Source organism: Coloeus monedula, assembly GCF_965178545.1.
Source record: "Coloeus monedula genome assembly, chromosome: 20".
Taxonomy (NCBI): domain Eukaryota; kingdom Metazoa; phylum Chordata; class Aves; order Passeriformes; family Corvidae; genus Coloeus; species Coloeus monedula.
Genome location: NC_138800.1, coordinates 5,790,731 through 5,818,597, shown reverse-complemented (window position 1 = coordinate 5,818,597; position 27,867 = coordinate 5,790,731). Strand labels below are relative to the sequence as shown.

General features: G+C 46.7%; 3 protein-coding genes across 3 annotated transcripts; 1 reads left to right on the top strand and 2 right to left on the bottom strand.

Annotated features, from left to right (window-relative positions):
* Nucleotides 1-666: 666 nt before the first annotated feature.
* On the bottom strand, nucleotides 667-4,678 carry SUMF2 (sulfatase modifying factor 2; the record flags this gene model as incomplete). The annotated part of the gene is made up of 9 exons (XM_082294630.1): nucleotides 667-794; nucleotides 1,172-1,331; nucleotides 1,794-1,878; nucleotides 2,260-2,315; nucleotides 2,618-2,768; nucleotides 2,970-3,014; nucleotides 3,481-3,595; nucleotides 4,255-4,411; nucleotides 4,621-4,678. The coding sequence occupies 9 exons, from the start codon at nucleotides 4,676-4,678 to the stop codon at nucleotides 689-691; spliced, it is 933 nt and encodes a 310-aa protein (XP_082150756.1). The 3' UTR covers nucleotides 667-688.
* A 698-nt stretch (nucleotides 4,679-5,376) lies between these two features.
* On the bottom strand, nucleotides 5,377-11,513 carry CCT6A (chaperonin containing TCP1 subunit 6A). Its single transcript, XM_082294813.1, has 14 exons — nucleotides 11,353-11,513; nucleotides 11,009-11,072; nucleotides 10,284-10,418; nucleotides 9,544-9,717; nucleotides 9,302-9,405; nucleotides 8,562-8,672; nucleotides 7,941-8,100; nucleotides 7,609-7,691; nucleotides 7,180-7,276; nucleotides 6,840-6,987; nucleotides 6,441-6,574; nucleotides 6,222-6,324; nucleotides 5,866-5,938; nucleotides 5,377-5,717 (listed from the first exon to the last, which is right to left on the bottom strand). The coding sequence occupies exons 1-14, from the start codon at nucleotides 11,484-11,486 to the stop codon at nucleotides 5,645-5,647; spliced, it is 1,593 nt and encodes a 530-aa protein (XP_082150939.1). The 5' UTR covers nucleotides 11,487-11,513; the 3' UTR covers nucleotides 5,377-5,644.
* A 3,912-nt stretch (nucleotides 11,514-15,425) lies between these two features.
* On the top strand, nucleotides 15,426-24,402 carry PSPH (phosphoserine phosphatase). Its single transcript, XM_082294629.1, has 6 exons — nucleotides 15,426-15,629; nucleotides 19,967-20,125; nucleotides 20,799-20,933; nucleotides 22,441-22,586; nucleotides 23,301-23,449; nucleotides 24,216-24,402. The coding sequence occupies exons 2-6, from the start codon at nucleotides 19,986-19,988 to the stop codon at nucleotides 24,324-24,326; spliced, it is 681 nt and encodes a 226-aa protein (XP_082150755.1). The 5' UTR covers nucleotides 15,426-15,629; nucleotides 19,967-19,985; the 3' UTR covers nucleotides 24,327-24,402.
* Nucleotides 24,403-27,867: the final 3,465 nt, after the last annotated feature.

Sequence of the window (27,867 nt, the reverse complement as noted above, 5' to 3'; positions counted from 1 at the left end):
CGGGGAAGGCTCAGCCCTCAGGCACCTCCAGTGCCTGTTTTGGGACAGTCAGAGGTGGACATGAGTGCCCTGAGCAGTGTCCTTGCCCACCCTTGTCCTCAGGGCTCCTGATCCCATCAGGTTTGGTGCAGAGCTCGTGCACAGAGAGTTTGTGCTGGTTTTAAGTCCTGGGAGAGGTGGGGCACTGGTTTGTGTCATCTGTCACACACATCATTTTTTCACTGCTCAAAGGCCAGTGAAGGTGCTTTGTTTTACTTCTGGGAAGGCTCAGCAGGTGCTACGAAGCTGGAACTTCCTGAGGGAATGGGGATTGATTATGAATCCCCCTTCCAGGGATGTGCCCTCATGATCTCCCCCCTAGCAGCCCTGCACTGGTGGTCATGGGGGCCTGTGGGTGTCCCTTCACTGGGGCTGGAGATCAGAGCAGCTCTGGCCCAGTCCCACACATGCACACCTCTGCTTACTTTACATGGACAACAAAAGGAGAGCTGGAATATCTCCCACACCAAAAGGAGACAAACCTCACTTCCTGCCATCCCAGTTGCTGGTCCCACCCAGACATCCCAGCACTGAAAAGGTTCAAAGTTATTGTGAATTTTAAAAACAATCAGGGTTTAATGGAAGTGACAGCTGGGGGTTACTGTTCATCTCCACAGGAGAAAATGCCTCAGGTGTTCACAGTGAGCCCTCAGAGCTCGGGTTTGGTGTGGCTTTTCCAGGCTGTGACGGGCGGGACGTCGGCAGCGCAGCGGAAGCTGAGGTTGTCAGAGGCTGAGTCTGGTGTGTTCCCCATCCTCACGGGGAAAAAGAGACCCAAAATTAGGGATCTTTCCTAGTTAACACGTATCCCCAGTACATTACAACCCTCACAACCCTAATGTGTTGCTTACAACCCTAGTGTGACCTGGTAGAACAGCCTAGAAACATCTTCCACTTCCCCTGAATAACTTAGAGAAAAGCATTTAATTATAAATATCTGCTGTAAAACACACATGATTTGAGAAGCAATTAGGAATGGATTTACAGCAGAGGAGTTTTTAGCCATATTTGTAGTGTGCTCTGCCAACTGCTTCTCAAAAAAGTTGTGTAGGAACAAACAAACATCTTTTAAAATAAAACCAACCCAGAGAAAATCCTTGTGCAGCGACATCTGGGCTTCAGCCAGACCTACCTGGTGGTGACACAAGCTCTGTGGTTTGCAGAGCCATCTGCAGTGTCAATCCACGAGGCCCCTCTCAGCACCTGCATGTTCTGAGCCCTGGATGCCCGTCCCGGAGCTGGGAATTCCGAGGCCGTCCATTCCCAGGTGTTTCCCAGCAGGTCATAGAGCCCTGAGATGGTTTTGTGTCAGAATTAGGAGAGCAGGTTTGCAAAGGCTGCCAATTTGGTGCATGGGAGGGGCCACAGCATTCAAAGCATTGTTCAAGAGCGTGGTTTAATGGTGAGGCTGAGGAAATTCCTCACTGTGTTTCAAACTTCAGTGTGTCTCATCATTTTGCATGTGCATGAGGGCATAGCAGCCAAACAAAGTCCCTGGGATTTTTGTTACATCCCACTGAGTTGCAAAACAGCTGAGTTGTAATTAAAAGGAGGTGTTTTGGTCCCTGAAGTGCAGCAGCTGCACCTCAGCCAACTCCAGCACCAACCATCAATGCTTCTCCTGGGCTCACTCTACCCAAATGCTGACACAATCCCACACATCTGAAACTCTGCCCCAGCTCCAGGATTTGATAATTAACGTTACTTTAGGAAGCAGATGCCATCCCCAAAGCAGGAGAAGGGTGCTGCTGTACCGTAGCTGTTCTGGGCAGGGAAGGCTGTCACCGGGGAGACGCCGTGGTAGCCGTCCTCAGCTGTGTCGCCCCGAGGGAAGTCACCCTGGGGGAACAGAGATCACTCACAGCAAAGAACCACCCCACAAACAACACCCAGTCCTGCTCCTCACAGGGCTGTGCTGCACTAAAATTAGGCAAATAACTCTCTGGTGTAAATTGATGCTGGTCAAGAGAGATCAACTACCTGAAGTTGTTCCAAGTTCCCTTTTCAAACAAATTTATGCATGAATTTTTAGAAGCAGTAAAATCCTGCTTTCCCAGGGAAGATGGGCTGAGCCTGCTCCCTCTGAAGGTATTTTTACAACCCACCAGGAGCTCAGTTTCAGTACCCACAGTGTTTCCCAGGGCACCCTCACTCAGTGGCTGAGTGAAACCCCACCCTGAGGAGAGCCCAGTGTGGATGGGATGATTTTTAGGATCTTACCTGCCACAGGTTTGTACGGTTTGGCTGGAACTTGTTTCCCCAGGGATACATCCTTTCTGCCAGGGAGGAAAAGACACCTGTCAGCTAAGGGTCACTCCAATCTGTAACCAGGCTTTTATGATTGTCCTTTTCTGCTCAGCTTGAGATTTATTTTATTATAATTATATATTTTATTATCATATTTATTTTATTATAATTAGTTTTATTAATTATTAATATTATTACACTCTCAGGCCAAAACAGCTGGTTCAAACCCCCCTAAATTAATCCCTGAAAGCCTGGATGGAAGTTTGGATCTGGTGGAACTAACACCACTCCATGCCTGGTTTGGGAAAAGCTCAGGGCTTGTGGTACATACGCTCCAGTCCTCCCCTGGCAGCAAATTCCCACTCCTCCTCCGATGGGAGCCTCTTCCCTTTCCAGGCACAGAAGGCCTGAGCATCGTTCCAGCTCACGTGCAGCACTGGGTAATCCAGCCTGTCCTTTATGCTGGAGCCAGGGCCTGAGGGCTGGGAGGGATTTAAGCAAATTTGAATTAATTTTATAAAATTTTCCTTACAAAGGGAATAAGGGGTAAAAGAGATGAGGGGATGGAAGATGTTTTTTCACCCATTTCTGGTCATTAAGATTCAGCACACACCACACACACAAGCTCCCAGCATGGGGAGGAGTCACCACACCAGGATTTTACCACATCAGGATTTACTCACCTGTCTCCAAAACGCCTTCTCGATGGGCAGCCACCATGGGGCTGACTGGGGAAAGAAATGACACCAGATTAAAGGTGAGCTGGTGACACCTGGCCTGGTGACACCGTCCCACAGCAGGGTGTGTTAGTCTGGGAAATGCTGCAGCTTGAGCTGGGTTATCACAGACATTTGGATGGTGCTTTCCCACAAAGCAGAGGCATCTGCTTTTAAAAGTGAAAATAGATCAAGAGGCTCATGCTGTTCAGTTTTTTTATTTTAAAGCTGGATTGCTGAAGTACTTTGAAAGACATTTTACTTCCTCCCAGCTCCTCGGAGTCCAGACTGACAAACCAGGGGCTGACAGTGCTCACAGAAGAGCACATGAATCAACCCCAGCTCAATCCTGCTGAGGTTCAAAAGCAAAACAACCCCAGACTAGAGAAAAACCTCTGAGAACAGCCAGGCTCTGCAAAGAGGCAGCTGCTCCTTAGTGGAAAAGCAATACCAACCTCATCACAGGATTCTGATTTACCTCCAGTTTTTGGGTGACTTTTTTTTTCAGCTCTTCAGATACGAAATCCTCAAAGACAAAGCTCCAGCCAAATGCTTCTGCTTCTGTTTTGTATTTCTTTTCTCTAACAAACTCCCTGGTATAAATACAACATGCTCTGGGTAAGAGTTCTTCAACTCTTTGCCCCACAAATCTGCACGTGCAACGAGTTCAGAGCAAGGCAAAAGGCACAAAACTTACAGACCCCCCCCCCAGCTCCAGATGATTTAGATTTAACAGATAAAACAGTCCAGTGTGCACCTTTGCAAAGATTTGATATTTTTATGTTACCTGTGCATCTAAACTCAGCCTGCACTCAGGTCTTCCATAATTGCAGAGATTAAAAAAACGCTTTAAAAGTCAATAAAACCTGTGGCTGCTGTTAGTGGAAGAGGAGAAGAGAGGAAGAAAAGTGGAAGAAGAGAGGGAAAAAATAGGGAGAGGAGAGGGAAAGGAGGAGAAGAAGGAAAAGAGAGGAAGAAGAGAGGAGGAGGGGAAGAGGAGGAGAAAAAGAAAAAGGAGGAGGAGGAGGAGATGAAAAAGAGAAGAAGAAAAAAGGAAATAAAATGAAGGATACTTGTAAGCTACACTGCTAAGATGGCTCAGCTTGCACCTGTAGGGATGATTTACTATTGACAGACACGGTTTTTTTCTCTAATAAGCACCCAAGCATTGGCTTTCAGACCCCAGGAACACCTGGCACCCACACCTACCCCTGCCGCCTCCCCACAGTCACCCGAGGAACCGCGGGCTCACCTGAAATCCCTGTTGGTGACCGGGTGTTTGTCGAGAGCAAACGGCTTCACTGTCACCTCCCTGACGGGCCCCTCCTCGCTCCTCGTCTCCAGGGAGCTGGATCCCATCTGGAACGTCCCTCCGGGCAGCTGCACCATGCTCCCATCCCCTCCGAGCGCTAAAAAGGGAGAGATTCAGTACAAGTTTCATTTTTACACGAGTGAGGCGCAGCTACTGCCGGGATGTCCCTGCGTGTGCTGGAGGGGGTGACAGCGACTGGTCGAAGCATCTAAAGTCGCATTTTCGGGAAGGGAGCGGGTCCCCTGGGAAAGGATGATCAGGATGCTCGGTGCAGGGGGATACCGCGGGGATTTTGGGGGCTCTCACCGCGCTGAGCCCCCAGCACCCCGCAGCACAGCAGGAGCAGCCCCGCCGCCGTCCCCATCCCGGAGCCGCGGGGGAACCGCGGGGCCCGACCCGGAGGTGCTGCGGACTTGGGAAGCGCTTCCGGGACATCCGCGCTGTAGGGAAAGCGGATTTCTGTCACACCCCGGCTGCACACGGGGGTGAAAACTGCCTGGCACCAACCCTTCCCCACAACGGGGGCTTTTTTTGGTGTTTGTGGGGTTTTTTTAAGGCTTCGTTTATGGTCATTCCGCAGTCGCGTGTGACAGAGGAAGGAGACTCCTTTTAACACAAAGCAGCGCTGGGATTAGGAAAATCATTCCAGCTGGCAGGAGCCTGTTCCCCTCCCACAAACCCACCGAAAGCTGGGTCTAGACCTGCTCTGGCACTCGTTGTCCATAAATACTTTAATGCAGAAACACCAGTGTTAAAAATCCAGCTTAGAAGTCCTCAAGACAAGGGTGACAATCTTGAATGGGTCCTTCAACCCACTTCAAACCATTCTGCAGTCAGTGAACTCAGTTTTATCCACAAGAACAAAACTATTAATTTACTGCCTTAATCCATCTTTTAAAAGTTTATTTACTGAACAGATTCCAGGCCTGATGCCACCATGTTCCCACAGCAGACTTTTGAGCAGTGGTTTCACAAAATGCCCAAGAGCACGACTCAGGAATGCAGCCCCCCACTGCAGAAATGTTCAGGAGGGGGTGAAGGTTAAAGAACAGACACCCAAAGCACAGAACAGAACAGTTTATTGGGTAAAAATGGAAAGCCACACAGTTCAGTGAAATAAAAATAAGTAACTCCTTTTTAGAGCCAAATCTTTGATTGAGTTGCTAAGATTTTGAGTGGCCGTGTTACCAAAGGGGCTGCCCCTCATGGCAGAGCGACTTCTGGTGCTGGGACATCCACCACAGCCAAGGTGAGGGCCCTGGGGTGGATTCCTTGGAGAAATTCCACAGGGCACTGCTGGAGCTGCCTCTGGCCCAAGAGCAGCTCCAGCTCAGCCTTTCAGAGAGGACATCCCAGCTCGCATGATTTCATCCACCAAGAGAATGTTGCTGGCAATCACCGTGCTAGAAACAGGAAAGAAATATTGTTACAATTGCCAAACTCAGCTTCATTTTCGTGTTTCGAGATATCTTCTTGTACATGGGATCCCCAGTTTTACATCACTTAAACACACACAGAGTAATGTTTGAAGTGAAATACTGTCAGCCTTACCATGAATGAAGCAGCTGCTTTTTGACATTGTAATTATCCCAGATTCCAGCTGCTGCAGCCACCATTGGCTCCCCTGCAACACAAGTGAATTAGCCTTTAAATAACCAGCTCACACAGAGACTTTCTGCTGGCTGACATCTGACATCAGCCACTGTATCCAACAGTGTTACCATGTGCTTTATCCTCTAAAAACCCCAAACCACAATGCACTGAACTACAACAGCCTGACTGCCAAGGCTTCTGGGCAGCTTTTTGTGAATAAAGGTCAAACTTTCTGCATTCAGAGCACTTTGTTCTTCACAGAGCTGAGCCAGGTTCTACCTGGAGCATCACCCTGGGGCTGAGGGAGTCCTTACCAGTGCTGAGATCAACCCCAGTGAGCTGCCCCGACTCCACGTGTTCAGCCTGGACCTTCACCAGCGTCTCCTGGGGATCATATCCCGAGTTCTGAGCAAGCACCTGACGTCGAACAGAGAGATTGGCTTCATTTTGCTAATTACAGAGCTCTCCAGCAGAAAAAGCAGTGAGTCTGGGTGTGCTTTAAAGCCACTTCATCACCCAGGAACTCCTTATACCTTAGGAATGATGAGCAGAGCATCAGCAAAAGCCTGAACTCCGAGCTGGGCTCTTCCTTTCACGCTGGGTTTGTGTTTCACAAGAGCATTGGCTACTGCCACCTCCAGTGCCCCTGCTCCTGGCACCACACATCCTGCAAGGGAAAAGCACCTATTTCAGTTCAAACAGCTCATTTTTAGTGCAGTTTGATCTCTTCCCTCCACATCTTACACTTGAACAGGTGAGTACTTACACAGGTATCAACCACTTGCAAACACAGGGTTGCAGAACTATAAAATCACTTCACATTTAGCTTGGGCTTGGATTGGAGCAGGACCCAAGGAAGCTGATAGATAATTCCCTAATTTTGGGATGCTTTCTACAGGTCCTTAACATGGATTAACAGGGAGGGGACTCACCATCCTCGATGGCATTTTTCACAGCCCGCAGCCCATCCCTCACTGCATCCTTGATCTGGGTGAGCGTGTGCTTGTTGGGGCCCCTGATGAGCAGGGTCACGGAGCGGGGGTTCTCACACTTCTCAATGAAGGTGTATTTCTCCTCTCCCTGTGGAAAACAGGGTTATGTTCACCTGTCAGCCACTTGCTTCAGCAATGTGGACACAAATCAATAAACTGGATGCTTCCAGGCTTGGTTTTGCACTGACAGCACTTAGGAAAAGCAGCAGAACTTTATTTCCATGAGGTTTTAATTCAATACTCTTTTAAATTCGCTCTCTCCAAACACTTGGTCACTCACCAGGGTGTACTCATAGACAAGCCCTGCGTGTCCCAGGCAGTCAGGAGTGAGATCCTCCACAGAATTCATGGCAGTGCCACCACAGGCCAGGGTCAATCTGACAGAGAACAGGTACAAGCTCAGTTTTATGTTCAATAAACCCCAAAGTCACTGACAATAAGTGCAGTATTTCAGCATGCAGATCCCAGGCTTGGAACAGTTTGGTTTTGTTCATGGAAGAGCTCTTTAAAAAATAAACTTGTAGGATTAAGTCTCCTCTGTAGGTGTCTGCATTGAAAGCATCCTGAGAGCTCAAAATGCCCTGAGTTACACCAGGAAGAGCTGCCCAGACTGAAGTGGAATTCTTAGTCCAAGCCCTCAAAGGTGGATTTAAGCCAGGCTTGACTCACTGTCTCAGTTATTGTACCCTCTCCTCTCCCCAAAACTGACCTTTCCATGTTCCTCCTTTTAGCTCTCCTCAAAGCTACAATTCCTTCTTTGGCAAGTGCATCCAAGGAAAATGGGTCAATTCCCTGGAAACAAAGAAAGTGACCATCAGCATAAGGACAAAGCTAAAAACACCTTCTCTCAGTGTGACACTAATAAGTTCTTCCTCGAGGCTTAAAGAAGATCTCAAGTAGGAACTGTACATTACATTCAGAAATACCAGCCTAAATTTAGCTAATTCTGTCTCGATAACTGTACCAGGTGAGTCACACAGCACTTGGTTTGCCAAGGAAATTAGTTTCCAAATTGAATTTTAGTTATTCTCTTCATCTCACCTTCTGGTTGATCACAACAAATCCTTTGTCTGAGTCACCACAGACTTTTCTTTTCAACTCTATGATTTTGTTGACTCTGTCTTCAATGAACTTTCTTTCTGCTTTCACCAACTTCTCCCTCTCTTCAGCACTTTTGTAGAAGAATCCAGAGCTCACCTCTCTGAAGGGGGAAAAAACCCACAAAAAAGCAGTGAGAAAACTTCCTCTCTGCTGTAGAAATAAACTTAAGGAATGAGCCTTTCAGCAACATTCTAAAGAAACCAACCCAAACCAGTCCCCCCAACCCACACTGCTGTTGCTGCTCTCTAGTTCAGAGCTTTTCCACTTCAAAAAATAAGGCAGACACTTGAAACTGAGAGGACTCTGAAGCGTATTTATGTGTTTGTTGTAGAATATAAAATTATGCCCAAGAAAACAGGGATTTTCAGCCTTTCTGTGATCACACAACAAAATAAAAACCACTGTGAAGCTCTGCCTCTCAGAGCCATTTTTTCACCCATCGCCTTTCCCAAGAGGGCTGCAGAAGGAGCTTGACCTTTCACCTTCACAGACCTTTTGGTTGGTATTTAAGCACAACTCAAATAAAAATCCTTAGCACATGAGCATTTGCTGTGTACTCACGTTTTCTCATACTCCAGAGACACATTGCAGGTAAGAACAAAAGCATCTTCCACTCTTTTCTTCATGTCAGGGTGGCGAGCTCCATGATCCAGAACCAGCCCTCTGATCAGCCTGTGAGATTAAAACCATTTTTGTGTCAATGAATGTATGTAAATATGTAATTTCATGGAGTGCAGGCTGGTCAGAGAATGGACCTGGTCCAACCCAAACTGCCTGGGCACTGCCTGTGCTGGCAGTGAACAAGGCTTATGTATTCCCCTTCCAAGGGCATGCCCATTCCCATAAAAAAAGCACACCAGGCACAGTGGAAAAAAAGGAATTTGCTCTGGCATGGTGTCTGACTGCATCAGCTACTGAGGAAAGCTAGTGCAGAATTCACCCATGCACTGAGGGAAATGGAAAGCCTATGGAATATCCAATCCACAATTCAGTTTCCATTTAGTAAGTGCTGCTTTGTATTTAACAGATGCCAACCTAAAGCATCATCAAGCCCCAGACACTAAGAAAAAAGAGCATTTCGCCAACATTGTTAGGCCAGTGTTGCTTTTTGCTATTCAATAATTTCATCAAGGAATCAAGTTCAGTGACTGAGCAACTTCTGCCAAGGTATTTATGGCTGAAATCTGTATTTCTGCCTTTCTTTTCAGCAACTCCTCCAGTGGCAGCTTTAGGATACCCTAAAGAGAAACCAGAACTCCCCAGGCTACTCAAACCTCAGCTCAAGGATCCTCCTGACTTACGTTGTGTCTGTTTCTGATTTGTGCTTCATCTCCATGATTTCCACCATGTACAGGTCAATGGGCTCACCTGGTTTTCTGACTGTCAGAACAGAATCTACCACAGCCTGCAACACAGGGGAGGGGAAATGTCCCAAAATGACCATTAGTGCAAGTTCACATCTTTCACACTTCAAATCATCATCCCAGCGCTTTAAAAGCTGGATCTCTTCACACAAAGAGGCAGAGGTGACAGGGACACTCACCTCTGTCAGGATGTCAGCAAGCTCAGCATGGACTTTAGTCCGGAGGGATGTCCTGGCAACATCTATGAGGGTTTCCCTGTCCATCTCCTTGGACACTTTGACCTGCTCCAAAACCTCAAGTGCTTTTTCCTTGGCAATCTCAAACCCTTCTGCAACTATTCTAGGATGCAAACCCTAAGGTAAGGAAAGAGAAATTATTGGACAGTGGGAGACAAAATAGTCCTTTTTCCACACCCATGGCTGCAACATTCCACGTAATGGCAAAGCACAGGGAACGTGCTACACAGGCAAGGTGTTCTGTCCTTCTGAATACATATAAAAGGAATGCAAATCCTTCCAATGCAGAGGAAAAGTACAGATTAATATAGCACAGAACTGAAACCAAGGGAACTACAAAGCACACTTGGGTGTTCGCTGTGCAGTATCAATGTTCACCTGCCCTCAGGAAGGAGCTCCTTTTTAACACACAAGAAGGGTTTTGACTCACACAAAACAAAGTAAGAGCAGCTATCACACAAAACCTTGAAAGCTACAGTAGCCACAATAAGTGGGGTTGATTTTGAACAAGTTTTAAGTCCTCTCCTCCAGCTTTTTCCCCTTTTTACATCTTCTCATTTTAAGCAGAACAATATATTTATGTTTCACTCCTATTAAACATTAAACAAACAAACAAACAAAAGCTGAAGGGTCTCAGTGAAGCTTTTAACTTGCACACCTACAAAAGAACACTGCATACACACCTCAGAAATATAAAGATCTGCCTGCTTTAGGAGCTCTCCAATGATGAGGACATTTGAGGTGGTGCCATCTCCAGTGATGTCATCCTGTGCTGTTGCTACTTTTGCTATCAAGGAGGCTGTGGGGTGTTGGATTTGCTAGACAAAAAATAAGAAGCTGAGCAGTTAAGTTTCACTGCAAAACAAAAATCTGAGATCAGCTAAGAAAAAACTGGAGGTGATGTTTTAATGGTTTATGGCAATTCAACAGGTTTGAATAAAAACCAACAATCACTCTGACAGTAAAGTGACTGAATTAATCCATGTAACAGTTTTCCCCTCAGATTATGCATCTATACACAAAAATATTGAGTGCTCAAAGCCAAACCAGTCTTTAGCTCACTGTGAGCTTGACAGAGAGTGGATGCACCACCACAACCAGGCTGGCACTAAATCTATTGTGTCTGGAGTGAATTTATTTATCTCTGCATGATCAGTGCTGTACATAACCTAACTGGTTTGCTACTCCTCTGGCTGGTTATTTTACTCATTTTATGGTGCCATTTATATTTTTACCATTATTTTCTTTACAGTACTGCCTTAAGCTGCGCTTACTTCTTTATCCTCCTCCCAAGAGACATTTTGCTTTCAATGCATAAAGGTGGGGCAGTGGGGGGACGCGATCCTCCCTCACCCGAAGGCGCTCGTCCCTCCCTAAATCCCCCCTGCGAGGATCAGCCCCAGCTCACCATTTCCTGCAGCAGCACGTTGCCATCTTTGGTCAGCTTGATGTCTCCGGACCCCGACACGAGCCTGCGGGCGGCACCGGGCGGGTGAGCAGCGCCCCGGCCCAACACACGTGTGGGGCCCGCTCCTTCCCCATTCATCCACCCATCCATCCATCCCCGGCCCCAAAACACGTGCGCGGCCGCGGGCCCGGACCCCTCCCTCCCCATCCCTCCATCCCTCACCCACTCACCCCTCACGCCTCCGCCTTTGTTCCCTCCGCATGTCCCGGCACCCCCCGCCTCCCCTCAGGCCGTGCTCCCCCCCCCAACCCCACCCGCGGCGAGAGGCGCGGGGGCTCCCTCACATCTTCATGGTGCCTTTAGGCCCCAGGTTGGTCCTTAGCACGTCCTGCAGCCCGCGGGCCGCGCTGATGTTGACGGCCAGCGCGGCCTGGGCACGGGCCACCTCGGCCTTGGGGTTGAGCGCCTTGACCGCCATGACTGCGCTCCGCTCTGGGCCGCGCCGGGCGGGGGCACTGCGGCCCCGCCTCCCGCCCGCCCCTTCTAGAACGCTCCGGGCCCGCCCATTGGCCCTCCGGCGCGGTACCTCATTTCTATTGGCTACCGTGCCTGTCGCTCATCCGGGATGCTCCAGCCGCTGAAGCGCCTTGTCTTCTCATTGGCTCACCGGCGCGCCAGCCGCGCTCCCATTGGCTGCAGTGCCTGTCCCTCCGCCTAGTCCCGCCCCGCCCCGCCGCTAAGGCGTGTGCGCGGCGCCCCTCCCAGAGCGGGCCGTGAGGGGAGCGTGGGGCGGGTGCGGAGGACCGTGAACGGGCAGGGGTGATGGATGCTTAACCCGCTCTCTCGTGTCACGGACACCCCCAGCAGCTTCGCAGAACCGCGAGAATAATAATTAAACCCGGTGATTTCACATTAGACCGATAGAATTAATAGTTAAGTGGACTGGATTAATAATCAATGGTTCTTGGTTAAATTCGGGGTTGAGGTTAATCAAAACTCGTCTTCTTATAACATACAAGCTGATGTGTGGACACTGGGGCCTCCATAGCCCCCAGTGCACACCCTCTGCCTGGGACTTTCCTGGACTAAATCCCTCCCAGGGGTTCTAAGGATGGGGATGATCCCTCCCAAGGCTGTGCAGAGGTTTCCCTGTGGAATAAAACCAGAAATATTGTCAAGGCAAGCTTGATGGGTGCTGAAACGTGTGGCCTGTCAGGGCTCACTCCTGGAGACACTGGAATATTTGTGTCTTTGGACTCTGAGACAGAGGTCAAGTGAGTTTCCCTGGAGAGGAGCTTGAGAAGAAGTTCCTGCCATGGTCCCTCACATCCCTGTGGGCACTGGTTGCACCAGGTTTGAATCCCAAATTAATCCATCTGGGCTTGTACCCTCAAACACCCATTGGAGCACATGGCAACACCCGGTGTGACACAACCCTCTTCTTCTTTCAAGTATTGCATGAGGAAGGGGCCCAGCCCCAGAATAATCCCCAGGCAGTTCCCGGGGTTCTGCAGCCCAGCTGCTCCAGAGGGTGCTGACCACAGGGACAGCTGGCACTGAGGCCAGGATTTTGTCAGCATTTGGTACAGGGAAGGCAGAGACCCTTCTAGGGAAGACAAAGACTTCAGCACTCGCTCGCCAGGCGTGAGGATGCCCAGAGAAGCCGAAAGTGTCCAAGGTCAGGTTGGACGGGACTTGGAGCAACCTGGGATAGTGGAAGGTGCCCCCCATGGCAGGGGGCTGGAACAAGATGATCTTTAAGTTCCTTTCCAACCCAAACCTGTGAATTTTTTGAAATCTCTCCCTCTCCATCCCGCTTTTTGTAGCAGGGAGCTCTGGATGCAGCCCTGGATTGCTTCAGCAATGCAATGAGCTGGACATGTTTCCACACCACCTCCGGGAGTAAAGTCTGAGCCTGCTGTTGGGTCCAGTTTTGCTGCACAGGAGTTTTGGGGGAGCTTGCTGGAAAAAGTCAGTGTCAGGTGTCAGGGCAGCCTGGCTGGGTTTGGCTGCAGGCTGTGGCACCTGCTTTGGGTGAGGATCTCATGTTCCTGGGCAAAATGCCACGCTGCGCATGAGAAGAGGACTCCCTGTCCCTGGAAGGGACAGCTGCTGCTATCCTTGGGATTCTGGTTTTTAAACTTTTAGATGGAGTTGGTGTTTGGCCATAACAACCCAAGTTTGGAGCCCTTTTGTTTAGCTGAGCAGTGTCTTGTGAAGTATTTTGATGCTGACTCCAGTGGAGTGGCTGGGCTTTCTCCTTTGTTACTGCAGTCATTAGGAATAAATATTAAACATTGCAAAATGCAGGGAATCACACTTGGCCTTTCAATATTGGCTCTGGAACTCAGTTAAAATGTTGTCTTCACTTTGTTGGGATGCTGAAACCATAACAAAACAAAACACCCAACCTGGGCCCAGAGGTTGCAGTGCAAATATCTGAGAGGCAATGTCCAGTTAAATAATCTGGATCCCCAGCTCTGCCCTGGATTCAGTAACTCCCAGCTCACAAACAAATATTTGGTTGCTCTTGATTCTCTGATTTGTTGGTTTTTTGCCTGTTCCTCTCAGGGCTGTTCTCAGTAGAGGGCAGCCTTGTCAAACCCATACCAGCAGGCTTGTTATATTTTATGTTTTCCTTGATGATGCCTATGGAAAGGCAGGAATTATCCATCCTCAAACACCTGTGTTGTGTGGGGCTGGCAGCGATGTGGTTCAGGTTTGGGTTTGTGAGGGGAATTATTGCTGCAGGAAAATACAGGGAAAATTTAATCTGAATTTTAGATTTTTTTTTTAGGAGGGAAACAAAAAAATAAGGGAAAAGCTGTTTTCAAAGACATCCTAATCCCCCATGCAGGTGGTCTCTGCTTTTTTTTTTTTTTTTTTTTTGGTACAAATGGAGAGGTTCTGTAGTGATGTACAAGAGTTGGGCGCTGTGTTTGCATCAACAAGTTTGTATTTTCACTGCTGAGCATCCTCCTACAGCTCCCAGGCAGAGCTCACTGTGTTTCTTTGCTGGCTCACATTCCTCAGGATAGTTATTTTGTGCTGTAGGAACATTTCTCACGAGCATCTTCCCATTAAATTCCCGTTTTGCAGCATTTTTCAGCCATCAAGACAAGCTTTTCTTCCTTTTTCAGTCTTAGCTGTTGAATTGTTCTGTGTATTTGTTTTTTATGTGTAATAAAAATAAAGGGTAAATCCTTACCAGATTTAAATTGCCCTATGAATTCAATGGATTACACCAGGTTAGAATCAAAATATTTAACTAAATTAAAGCCAACATGTCCATTAAACTAAGCCAAATAAAGGCAATATCCTTCATGAAATATTCAGCAGCAATTCTCTTAGTCAAGCCAGGCACTGCTTATCTTGGCAAAAACCCCTCTGAGATTCTCAGTAAAAGCCATTTTCTTTCATCTTTATCAAGATGGGTTTTCCTTTAACCTTATTCACAGAAATGATTTCTAAATCTGCTTTAACCAACATCCTGTCCTGCCACGATAAAGCTGACAAACAGCACCAGGCTGCTGATCCCTGGCACCAATTTGGCAGCAGAGGGGCTTGGTCCCATCTTTTCCTGACTCAAGAAGTTACTGAGAGATGATCCTGTGAACATTTGGTCGTGTACTAAGAAATTCTGAAAAAACATAAAGGGAGGAGGGGCACAAAAGGTGATCAGTTTTAATTAATAAATGGAATTTTGAGGGGTGACACTGCCAGGATGGCAAAAGAGGTCATGCACAGAATGTGACTGGAGCATCCAGCGGTGCAGAACAGACGGGCAGCAGTCACAGGACTCCTGGCACAAGTGAACAGAAGTAGCTAAATCAGCTAAATCAGGTTTTCTTGACCTTGAACCAAACAACTTCTGGGCTGGCACTCTTCCATTTTCTAACCCACAGCAGTGTGCGAGGGAAGCTCTTCCGTGGGATGCCAAAACACAAGCACGGGCAGGTTTGGCAATTTTTCCATAGCTTTTGACAACACTGCTTTTGGGGAAACAACACAGAGCCTTTTCCCACGCCGTTTCCCCTTTGCTTCCGAGCTTTTGCCGGCTTTGGATGTGATTTGCCTGTGTAACTTTGCTCAGGGATGCGTTAACAGCTTGAGCCAACAGGCGATATTGCAATCTCAACTCACAGACCCTCCCTTCTCTCCCGAAAACAGCGTCCCTGCCTCGCCTCTGATTTCTGAGAGGACAAACTCCCGACTGCTGCCTGCCGGAGCTTTCCCCGGGCTCATCCCCGTGCTCGGCCCCGCGTTCCCCGTGCCCACGGCGGGGTGAGCGAGCTCCCCGCGCCCGCTGCTCCCTGCGCAGCCCGGAGCGCCCCGAGCCGGGCCGGCGGCTCCTCCCCTGACGTGGGGCGGTCACACCTCTGCTGCCTTCCCTGGCAGCGAACAGCTGCCCTGCTCTGCTCCATGTGTCCAACCACCTCAAACAAACCCCCCGGGCTGGCTTACTCAGCGCTTTATCAGGGGCTGAGCGGCAAAATGCGGCTCTCGTCCAGCGCAGCCCGTGTGTGGGGTTTGTGTGACTGAAGGGCTCAGCTGATCCCTCCCTGTCTGGCGCAGCCAAGAGGTTCCCAGCGGCAGCAGCAGCCACGGCCAGTTCAGTTCTGTAAGTCACCGGGATCGTGCTTTTCTCGCAGGTCGGAAGGGGTTGGCGTTCGGCTCGCAGATCCATAACACCGTGGGTTTTTTCCAGCACAGAAAATAAGGAGGAACTTGTGCCTGTGCTGCCCGGCAGCAGTGTGGTACCTGTTTTATAACAGCAACAGAGAATGAATGATGCAATCGGGCACGGGGGGAGCAGCAGCATTTTGGCAGGACAGGCGAGAGGGGATTGGAGAGTTGGGAGGTGGATGTCAACATCCAACAGGTTCCTTCTGCTCCTTTTCACCTGCTTTTCACGAGGTGCTTAAATGAGTTCACTGTGAGGCACTGCTGTGCAGATAATCGTGTGAAGCTGCAAGCAGTTCACCTCTTGACTTGCAGACAGCTTTGTGCCTCTGCCTTTACAAACTGGACAGAAGGCTAAAGAAAAACCAGAAATGAAATAGAAAACCCAGGAGGTTGACGAAAAACCTAAAAAAAGGAAGAAAAGCCAGGAGATTAAGGACTGAATCTTCCTATTCTCACCCTGCAAACCACAAAAAGCTATGGGTGGATGGGTTGAACTAAAACTTATATAAAACACAAACACAATTTGCTTAAATATAACTAATCTGCTTAAATGTATCAGCTTTCCTCTAAAGCTTTCAAAATATTGCTAATTCTGAGGATGAAAGCTTAGCACAGAAAAGCTGTGGCACTGTATTATTCCCATTTCACAGACACAGGGCTAGAAACAATGAGGATTAAGTGGTTTGTTTAAACTCATACCATGGAAACACTCCTGGGAATGTTCTTAGAAGCTGTAGGAGGAAAAGGTCCTGAAAAAAGTTTCAAGAACTATTTTCTCCAAATCCTTTGCTCTGAGCAGCAGTTTCCCTTCAAGGCAACAGAAACAGTTTAATGTGGTTGAACTTCTGTTAGTGTTCAATACAATGTTAAATGGGGAAGTGAATCAGAAATTGTTTGCAAACAAGGATATTCCTGAGTGCTGGGTAATACTTCATTAAGATGCACTTAATCTTCATTTTTAACAGCAATAAATGTGAACATCATGCAAAGTAGCAGCGTGGCAGCACTTCTGAAAGCTGAAATATGACAACGAGGGAGGTCTAGTCACAATGAGGGGTTTGAGATCTCATCAAAACCTTGCAGCCCCAGAACACCTGCAGTTCTGAGCACCACTTACTGCTTCCATTTGCATTACATGTGGCTACAGAGGATGGTTCAGTTTTTCTCAGTGAGGCAAGTGCCCTTCTTTGAAGGGACAGCAGAGAGGGTTTCAGTTGTTTTCCTTTCCCATGTGCTCTTACATAATTCCCGTGTTTGCTGCTGTGACTCCACCCTGTCTATTATGAAAGAGAATTATTTCTTGTGAAAATATTGTCTTTACTTTTTTTTTCAGAGCAGCCTAATGAAATACTTCATAGTCTGGAGGCAAGGAGATCTCATGGGAATTCCACTTTTCCCTTGTGATTTCCTTTTTTCTCCATCTTTATCTCAAGTTTCACCCTACCTCTCTCTGTCACTCTTTATCTTCTTCAGCCACTTCCTTGCCCATTGTTCTTCTCTTTCCCATATTCTTCTTTCCAGCTTTTCCCCATGATATTTTATTATCAGACCTGTTGAAATGTTTGCTGCTTGGATGCTTCTCCAGCATGCAAATAACAGGGTAGGAATTGATTACCTACCTGAAATTCGGTGGCAGCAAGATCAGAGATTCCCTATCAGTGTTTTTCCTATGGAGACAGAACCCATTATTTGTGGGAATTTCTTTTTTCTTCCCATCTCATTAAATCATTTACACTTTTAAGCAATCAGATGCCTTGTATTTTGGAGTAATTAATCTCTGCCAACTGCACAGGCCTGGACCACTCTGGAATAAAAAACTGCTCTTCCCTGACTGCAGCTGAGATTTGTCCATAGAAGGGTTTTACACAAATTCAATTCTTTTTTGCTCTGATGAGCTACTGATGATTTCTGCAATTCTTCCCTTCCAACCTGTCATTTTTAGACAACATAAGCCACAATCTGACGCTATTTTCAAAGAGTTATTGCACAGAATAAGGAGAGGACTGGGTTAATTCCAACTATGACTCCACAATAATTCTTTCTCTAACTTCTTTATTTGTCCATCAGAGTGCAAAGTCCCCCACAGCTTTCATGTCATCATTGTTAGGACCATCCAGCAGGAAAGGAGCATGGGAAATGTGGATATCAGAGAGAAGGAAATGTTAACATTTCATCATTCCTGCTCCCAACGCGCGTTTGGAGCAATAACGTTTCTCTGGGAGAGATTAAAGACCTGTATCCAGACCTAAATTCCAGGTTGTCACCGAGCAATCACGTCACAGAGCAGTGTCCCCACATGGTGACATTGCCTCATGGTGTGGCAGTGTTGCAGTGCAGCCCCAGGTGAGGCAACGATGGCTTTGCATAAGAAGGGCTCGGTGCTGGACCACCATGACGCCAATGTCACGCCCCAGGGATGCCTGCCCTGGAATCACAGCCCTGCTGCTTGGAAAACCAGGATATTTCACTGCAAACACAAACAGAGCCCTCTGCAGTCCATGGCAAGTCAAGGCTAAAGCAAAGTAAACGTGGAATTCACGTGTCACCTGCCCAGCCACTGCCAAGCCTTACCTCAGGACTGGCCTCGGTCCACCAAGCCTTACCTCAGAACTGGGCTCTGGCACAGGGAAGTTTTGATGTCCATGGCCACTTTTCTTTGATGTGCTGTGCTGATGGCTTATGACTATTTTTCTTACATGTCCAGTGCAGTCTTTGTAGAAAAAAATAAAACCCCACATGGCCTGCAGCAAATAATCCTTTCGTCGTGATCCTAAGGCTAGACTGGAGTTTAATGGTGTGTCCATGCACTGGTGGCAGAGTTCTGCCAAACTGCAGTTCAGAGGTGCTCTGTAAAAGCCCTTTTCTGGGATAGCTCCTCTATTGCCACACACTCCCCTCAAGGGCAGCAGAAAAGCCCCCACAAAAAAGTCCTGTCTGATGGCTGCCTGTGCCTTTCACGTCGCGTTGTGTCTCTGTTCCTTACTCATTCACATCTCCCTGTTTGTCAGACAGAATCTCTCCTACAGACACAGCTCCTGGCTTTCACAACAGGTTTCACCACTCAGGCTGGGTGGTTTTGTTTAGACAGATTTCCACCTTTCTGGAGCATTGTCTTTTATTCCACGCACAAGAGCAGATGAGAGAGGTGTGTGTTCTACGTTTGTAGTGCTGATGGTAATTTCTCATAAAGCCTTTTGTATCCCAATATTCACCACGTCCTGGGAAAGAACCCAAAGGTTCTTGTTCCTGCTTTGACCATTAGTAAGAGGAAAACAAAAAAATGAAAGGATATAAAGACATCCATAATTCTTAAGAATGTGCTGTTTGATGGTGTTTTTCCCCCATCCCAGAAAAAGAACCTGAAACCCAGATCAATCATACAGGACATGTTCTGAGAGATGTCTGAGAGATTAGAAGAAACAAAAACTTTTAGAAAAATCTGGGAAGTGAGATAAAAAGGAAGCTGTTGTTTGTGTCTAAATGTAGATTAGTAAATAGTAAAATCCACACTGAATTAGTTCCCCTATGAGAGGATGAAGCACAAGGTGAGTAGGGGTGAATAAGAAGATACTTAACTCCTCAAGTGCTCAACATATTGAAGTGGACAGATCTAAAAGGGAAGGAAATAAACTTTTGAGAGGGACTGTTACGGAAAATGTGATGTCTTGATGGGTTGAGTGAAGTTCTCAAAGGCCAAGGGTTTGATGGATTTTATGAAAGGCTAATCCCCAATGCTAATAGCCTGATCTTTTATTAATGAGGATGTAGGAGAGGATCTAACCCTTTATGCTTTAGGGACAACCACTCATTGATAGGTTTAGGATAGTTTGCAATCAGTCCTTAGGGCCTGGGTGTCCTGCAGCAACCATTGTGACACACCAGCCTGGGACAGATGAGAAATCAAGACCCACCTGAGATGAAACAGAACCCTGCAATCCCACACAGCACTTGGCAGCCTGGTGTCTCAGCCAATGCCAAGGATTACAACCTTGAACCCACGAACATCAATGGGCTGAGGCAGCAGGGAGCAAATCAGCAGCTGCCCAGGCCTCCACGGCCCACCTGGAGCACAGGGTGACCATCAGTAGGCAGCAACAGCCGGGAGCAAATCAGCAGCTGAGCCAGACCTCCACCGCCATTCCCCCCGGGATAAAAGCTGGCGACCAGGCTGTGCTCGTCCCTTCTTGCACGCATCAGAGCAGCAGCACCAATGGCTCAGGAAACAGTGCACTACTCCCACTCAGAGAAAGACTTCATCTTGTCCCCTCACAGTAAGAAGGCTCCCAAAAGGATGGCGTCCCTCATGGAGCTGAAGGAGATCTTCCGCAGCGCCGATGCCGTGTGCTTCGACGTGGACAGCACCGTCATCAGGGAGGAGGGCATCGATGAGCTCGCCAAGTTCTGTGGGGTCGGGGATGCCGTGGCAGAGATGTACGTATGGCTGGGGGGAGCTCGGACAGGGGCAGGCAAAAATAGCCACGGATAAGATTAATCTGTGATAATGAATTTATCATTCCCGGTCATTTGATTCGATCGTAGGTTACTGCAGTTGAAAAAGGGGTTGGGGTAATAAGTGGAGTTGGTGCGTGATGAAGTAACTTGTTTGGGAATTGTGAGGCCACCCAACAAAACTGTACTGGCGTAAATTCTCCAGTGATAGTTTTGATAGACTGAGAGCAGCCCTCATCATTAAACTTGGCTAAGCACTACCAAACACTGTTATGGACCAGCAAACCTTACCATGAGATGGAGGAGAGGGGACAGCTCTCCCAACCCATCTCTGAGGCTGAGGCTGGGAAACAGCACAAATTGAAGCTTGTAGCAAAAGCTCTGTTAAATTCACAGAAGGGCACCTGAGCTGCAGCTCAGGAATATGGCCCAGTATGGCATCCCAGAAAGAATGGAGCCATTTTCCTTTGCCTCCCTGGTTCTCCCATCCATGGAGATCTCCTTCCAGTGGACGCCACCAATCTTTTAGCTCAGTATAATCTCCAACCTCTGCTCTCTTACCTGGTTCCTTGTCATTCTTTGTTAATGCTCTGTTGCTGGGAGAAGCCTCAGCTTGTGAAGTGTCACTGATTTGGTGTTTTGGCTGTCCCCTCAGGACCCGCAGAGCCATGGGTGGCACTGTGACATTCAAGGCAGCTCTAACAGCACGATTAGGTCTCATCCGGCCCTCCTATGAACAAGTGCAGAAATTAATATCTGACAACCCACCTCAGCTAACTCCAGGAATAAGGTAAGAATTTTTTTTTTTTTTTTTAAGTATTCAGGAAGCAGATAGAATAAATAAACCAAATTCTGTGTCATCAATGATGCTGTAAGATCACAGAGCTGGTTTCCTGCTCCATCTCCATGCTGGATGTGTACCAAGCTTGGATCAGGAGCCTGACTTAATGGCAAGTGGTTAACAACCCATGGAAAAAGAAAAGTCTTAGATATCACCTGGCACCTTGGCTGGCAAGCTCAGATCCTGGCTTGAGGATTAAATGGGCGTGGGAAAGAATCTGTTCAATCACTGGTTTTTCAGGGGTGATGGGACTGGGAGGAGATTTAATACCTCCTTAAATTTGGTCTAGTCTGCAGCTCTTTTACCTCTCTCTGACTCCCCTCAGTGCAGTCACACCCCTGCCTCAGTTTAGGGCATCCTTTGCTCAGAGCTACTCATTCTGAACTCTCTAAAAACACTAAAAAACTCTTGTATTAAGCAAACACACATAAATACATGTATTCATTCATCCTGAGGTTTGGAATGACCATTAACTATTTAAACTGAAAAGCTCTGGTGATTTTTTTCCCCCTATTGAAATTGTTTCCAACAATTGAAAATAATTTCTTTACTACAAAATCTGACCATAGCTTCAAGTCTAAAATATTTTTAGTATATAACAGGAATTGAAGATGATACTGTGCTTGTATTTTGTCTTTTTTCTGTAGAAGACAGAGCAAGAGGTAATGACAAAGAGAACATTGTTTCCTTGTTCAGGATCATGTGATTTTCCTTTTCAGTCCTTCCTTTTCTTCCTCCTTTTCAGTCCTTCCCTTTTCTTCCTCCTTTTCAGGCCTTCCCTTTCTTCCTCCTTTTCTGTGTGTCCTGCTTTGAGCCTCTGCTTTGCTTGTCAGTCTTTAGTGTTTCTGCTCTTGCTGCTACCACTTCCCTGCTCCCCTTGCTGCAGGCTGATCTTCCTGCCTCCAGAGCCAAATCCCCCAAACTTTTCACTGCCTTCAAGTCCTGCTGACATGAACTGGGGCCACAAACTTCTCTTTTTGATTCCTTTTCTGTAGCTGGTGCCCTCTTCTAAAGATGGCATCGATGTCCAGCATCTGGTGAACCAACCCAGCTAGAAAACATTTGCACTTTGCACTTTTCAGCCAACTTTTTGCATTTTGGAGCAGTGGCTTTATCTCACATTCCCTGCTTTTTGTTGCATTCCAGATTCATTTTCTTGCTGTTGTTTTACTTCAGAAAAGAAGTCTGAACTGGATCTGCTCTCGCTTGTTCAAGGGAACTAATGTGAAAGTGGAAAGAAAATATTTTTAGGGAGTGCTTGTTTTTGAGGAATTAAATGATGGCTTTGTCCAGCTCTTTGCAGCCAGGTGTGTGCACAAACAGAGGGAAAGAAGGAAAAGCTTTGGGCAGCAGAGATGGATGGAGCTGGAAAGCAGCACACACCCAAACTAAGCTGGACTAGCACAAAGCCTGGTTTAGGAAGGATTTATTTGACCTTTGTGCTCTCTCTTCTCAGGGAGCTGGTGAGCAGACTCCACCAACGAGGGGTTCAGGTGTTCTTGGTCTCTGGGGGGTTTCAGAGCATTGTGGAACACGTGGCCTTGCAGCTGAACATTCCCACAGCAAACGTCTTTGCCAACAGGCTCAAGTTCTACTTCAATGGTGAGCGTCCCCTCAAATCTCCTTTCTCTGCTCATTAATGGCACTTTTTTGGTTCCCACTGTCAGATATTGGGTAGCAGGCACTGTGCTGTTATTAATGCAGCTAATTGCAAGCAGGAAAATTACAAAACCTTACGAAAAAGCAGCTCAGGTAATTTTCAATGTAAAAAATAGAGCTGCAGTTACTTTTTAATTGCAAGTTGTGCCAAAGGTAAAACTTGTTACAGCTGCTGAGAGCAGAGTTTCATTTTCTCCGGCTCCTTCAAGTTAAAAGAGTTCCTTACACTGAGCTGCTCTCACAAACCTCCCTTTCAGTGGCTTTTTGTAGCAGAGCTGCTCTGGATTTTAAGCTAGAGTGCCCAAGCAGAGCTGTAGTTAGTGAGGTCGTTCCTTACTCAGGGCTTCCTACACTGTGTCTGCATCATCCTGGATGCTGCTTTTGGGATGTTCACACCAGAGTGGCTGGGAATGGATCTGTACCACTGCCCTGACAGGTTTCTGTTTTTCTCTGAAAATGTCTCTATTTTTCTTTGAAAATCCCTTCACTGAAGACTTGGGTGAAATCCCAGTCTTAAACTTACCTTGGAATTATTTATTTGGGACGCTGTGAGGTTTACAGGACTGCATGCAATGAAGTGAAGACCACAGGCAGAGCTATTTCTTCATTTCCAAGAAAATATCTGTATTTCCAGCTTGTCCTTCCATTGTTTTCTAGGAGAATATGCAGGATTTGATGAAACACAACCAACAGCTGAATCAGGGGGGAAAGGAAAGGTTATCAGTCATCTGAAAGAACAGTTCCGTTTCAAGAAAGTGGTTATGATTGGAGATGGAGCTACAGACATGGAAGCCTGCCCCCCTGGAGTGAGTATTGCAGAAATCCTGAATTCCTTCTGAGCAAATCCTTTGGGGAAAAACAAGAGTGAGGTTTGGATTCTTTAATACAAAAAATAACAGAAAGACAACTTTTATAAATGTTCCGGGGAGAGATTTTAATTCCATCTTCCCCTTCAGCTCCTTTCCCCACACAAAAGTCCCCCAAATACCCCAAAGCAGCTCAGGATTTGTTGAATGCTTTCCACCTCAAGGCAAAAAAAAAAAAAAAAAAAAAAAAAAAAAAAAAAAAAAAAAAAAAAAAAAAAAGGCAAAAAAAAAAAAAAGCTGGCAGTGGAAATTTTAAACCCTGCACTTTCACTGCAGGGGGTTTTGTGAGATGTAGAAATGATGATTGCTCTGGTTAATGATTGAGGACAGGGTTAATGTTTGCTTTTGGTATCTCTCAGATGAGGTAAACAGAGGTAAGATAAACAGCAGAGGGGTAATTGTGGGATGCTCGTGCATGATCCAATGTTTACTTGCTCTTGGATGGTATTGCATCACATTTGCATCAGATTCTCAGTAAAATCTCACCTCTGAACAATCTGGAAGCTATAAGGAACTGAGAAAAACTCCAGTAACCAAAGTGCTGCAGAATTAATGGTTAATAAATCTGAAAAGTGAACGTGCAAAGGAAAACAGGGCAGGGAGGAATGCCGTGATTTTAAAATCCAATCTTAAAAGCAAACTTTAATTACTGAGAAGCTCCATGGGCCTGCACTAATCAATGTGGCCATTCCTTGTGTTTCTCCAGGATTGCTTCATTGGATTTGGAGGCAATGTAGTCAGAAAGCAAGTAAAGGAGAAAGCAAAGTGGTACATCACCCACTTCGACGAATTGCTAAAGGAACTGGAAGAGCGATAAATCCTCGTGTAAAATAATCTATTTAACACCTGTAAATCCATTATTCAATGCCATTAAACATTTATTTGTTTGCAAACTTGTGGGCTGGAGTTTTTGATGATTCTGGCAGTTGGGCACCTTCCACTCTGGCTTGTGTGGCAAATGGCGCCGTTCTACTCAAATATGTTGTAATGAAAATGGTTAAGATTTTTTATACAGCTTTGCCATGGTGGCAGAAGGAAATTGATTATTTACTTCCAAGTGAAGTCCAGACATAGAAAATAATAAATTAGGAATACCTTAATGGATTATCTCCTGGTCAATATTGCACATCTGTTGTTTCATCTGTAATGCCTTTACTTATTTTGTGTGGCAAAAAAAGAACAGGGCCACAAACAAAAACTTTACCTAAATAATAATAATAATAATAATAATAACAAATAATTCAGGCTAAAAGCTGAACAGTTTGGCAAGTACCTTTCACTGCACAGAATCTCAGGAGCAGGTTAATCAGTGAACAGGTGGAAAACATCACTAAATATCTCTGATTTCATTAAATTATGGCTACAGAGAACCTGAGCTGCCTCAGTTGCTCAACCTGTCTGGGACAGGAGTTGCATGGAAATCTGAGACAGATCCAACGTTCATCCCTGTCCAAGAAACATCTTCAGGTGAGGGACAGAGTGGTTCCTATCCTTCATTAAAACATTCCAACCAAACTCCAAACTGGTGATTTTGTGAAGTGGTCCCACTGTTTGTGGAACTGTTTTATTTATTTACCAACCCACCCCCATCAGCTGTAAATGGAAGGGAGTGAATTCATCAACCTGTCAAGGAAATTCTGGGAAACTTCAGTCCCTTCCTCTGCCTCCAACGTGGATTAACCACCCTTAAACTCTGCTAGAGTTAAGCCTGACCTGTTCTGAGAATTCCTCTGAGCTCCTGCTGATGGATCCTGGTTTCTTATGGAGTCTCTTTAGTGTCTGATCCAAGAGAAACACCTGGTAAATGCTGACAACTCTCCTGAGTGTGTTTTTCACATTGTGGGACTTTTATTTTCCTGACTTGTGAGAATCTCACCTGTGAGGATGTGAAAATCTTTACCAGTGTTAAAATACACCCCACCTTCCACTTCCTTCCATCCCCACAACACACAGGAGAAAGATGGGTAAACGTGACATGATTTGTGCTGGAAAAAAAATCTCTGCAGAGGTTTTTATCTTCTAAGTGCTTACAAAGAGTCCCAGTATTTTTCCAGAAACTGAAGTCTGGCAATTCTCTTTAACCCCACCACATATTTCTGGGTGGAACAGAAACAAGTGATGCCCTCACCTTCCCAAATGTCACATTGTCTCATAATAATCACTGCTTTTCACAATTAGCACTGAATTTGCTTAATTTATTATGATTACATCAAGGTGTCATGAGACAGCTGCTGCCCAATTGTTAAAGCATCACCAACAATTAAAGCAAATACTGGATTTGTTCATTCTGTGACATCATTGGGGAGGATATGGGGGAAAGAGGAGTTAACACAGCCCAGAGTGAGGGGTGCAGCTCTCAGTGATGCTCTCAAAAGGTTTTGGCTTGCAGTTACAACAGCATTTAATAGTAGAGAAGTAGAAGGGTTAAAAGAAAACAAATCCAGAACCAGAAAACAAATCCAGAACCAAACTTGTGATGCTTTTTGGAGCAAGGCAGACATGCAAGAGCCACAGAGGATCTGTCAGAGTTTGGCAAACCCCACAAAAGCCAAGGCAGACAATGGCTGGCAGCACTCCCCAGAACTTCTGGGAGTGTTAAAGATGGGCTCTTTGAAATTCTTCCTGAGAAAAGTCCCAGCCAGCTCCCAGGGCAGCTCCTGGACAATCCTGCTTTTGTTCAGGCAAGGCTGCATGAGCAGGGCAAGTCTGAAGTCCTTCTGCTCCCACCATATCTCTGTGCAATCCCCCAGTTAGGAAGTGAAGGAGTTTGTTTGCTGTTTTTTATGGAATTCAAAGGCCACAAAGGAAATAAATCTGACATGGAGCTGATCAGCTGGAGCTCCAGGCACTGGGACACGGCTCAGGGCTCTGAAATTCCCCCAGTGCCCCAGCCAGGAGCTCTGGAAGGGATGTTAACATTCACAGCAGGAGCTTCTGCCAGTCGGGGCACTATGGAAACTGTGGGGCCGTGCCAGGGATTTCACAACAGCTCTTTAGGTCAGACTGGCTTAGAAAAAAATCCCCCCCTCCCCTTCCACTGGGCAAATACTAAGGCTGACCTCTAGCCCAAGAGGTAGCAGGAGGATTGCTGAGCTCAGTGAGAGGCTCAGCTGTTTTGTCTGTGAAATAGTGGAAAAAACCCAGCAGGGAATAAAGCAGGGTGAGGAAAGTTTCAGTGTTACAGATTTGCCTGGACACATCCCAGCCCAGCAGGGCAAAGTCTGGGGAGCAGCACAGGTCACACAGAGAGGAGCTGGTCTCCAGGTGGGTCTCCTGACCACCTGCCTTCATATAAAGCCTCTTAATGTGATTATTCAATGAGGCAGAATTGCTTTAAACTATAGATTTGCACAAGGGACAGTTTGCAGCCTTCTCCAGGACAACTAAACCCGAGTTTTAATTGTGTTGTTGCAGTGGGACAAGAGTTGAGAGTTGCCAGAGACCCTTCCAGGCCTTGTCCCCCACTTTTCAACCCTTCAGTTCTGAACTCCAGCAGTTCTGCTGTAAGAAATGCTGAGGGATTGCTTGTCCAAGGAAAACTTAGACTCAGCCATGGAATTAAGAGGGAAAATCCCAACAGTGTTCACAGAACCAGGCAAAACCAAGCTCAGGCAAAGGGAAGCAAGGAAAGCTTGGCATTACCCATTTCCATTTGAGTTTACATTGCTATCTGTAAGGAAAATAACAGGAACTATTTAATCTGCAGGTAAAATACCAGGAATTAACCCTGAAGGCAGCCAGAGTACAAGCAGGAAGCTCAAAATGAGGGGAGGCACATCCAGAACACATCAGGGCAGCTCCAGGGGGAGTTCAGAGCCTGGGAGTGGGTGAGGGACCTGCAACTCTGTGATGTCTCCCCCAAAACTTTGTGGCCCTCGAACAGCAAGAGCCGTGCCAGGCAGAATGTAATTCCTGGTGAAGGTAAAACCCATGGATTGCATCAGAACACACAAAATCCTGCTGCTCCAAAAATGCTTTTTGGTGTTTGTCTCTGGCTGAGATTGCTGGGTGTGAGTTACAAGGACAATTCTCCAGGGAAAAGAAATCTGGGAGGATGCTAGAAGAGGTAACATGGACTGGAAGCTGATATTGGCATCTTTTTTTTCCTTCTGGAGCTGAAAAGTAGCCCCAAAAGTCTGGAAAAATGGCAGCCCCAGGTGATCTCACTGCTCAGGGCTCATTTGTGAGAATGATCAGCTCAAATGATTTCCTTGGCTCACTGAGCAACTTTAAGCTGATACAGCACAGAATTTGACTCAGTAAAATCCCATCATCACTTGACAACAGGAGGAAAATATAAACCCAGACAAGAACCAGATCAAATATTGACTTTGTTCAAGAGGAAATTCGAGGGGAGG

Excerpts from the sequence above, each read along its gene's own strand:
- CCT6A (XM_082294813.1), bottom strand. The coding sequence starts at position 11,486 with ATGGCGGTCAAGGCGCTCAACCCCAAGGCCGAGGTGGCCCGTGCCCAG. Across the intron at positions 7,692-7,940 it reads TTGTTGTGATCAACCAGAAG|GGAATTGACCCATTTTCCTT; the intron begins GTGAGATGAAGA and ends CTTTGTTTCCAG. Across the intron at positions 6,575-6,839 it reads GAAAAATGCCATCGAGGATG|GATGTGTGGTGCCAGGAGCA; the intron begins GTGAGTCCCCTC and ends TTTCCCTTGCAG.
- PSPH (XM_082294629.1), top strand. The coding sequence starts at position 19,986 with ATGGCGTCCCTCATGGAGCTGAAGGAGATCTTCCGCAGCGCCGATGCC. Across the intron at positions 20,934-22,440 it reads CAGCTAACTCCAGGAATAAG|GGAGCTGGTGAGCAGACTCC; the intron begins GTAAGAATTTTT and ends CTCTCTTCTCAG. Across the intron at positions 23,450-24,215 it reads TGGAAGCCTGCCCCCCTGGA|GATTGCTTCATTGGATTTGG; the intron begins GTGAGTATTGCA and ends GTGTTTCTCCAG.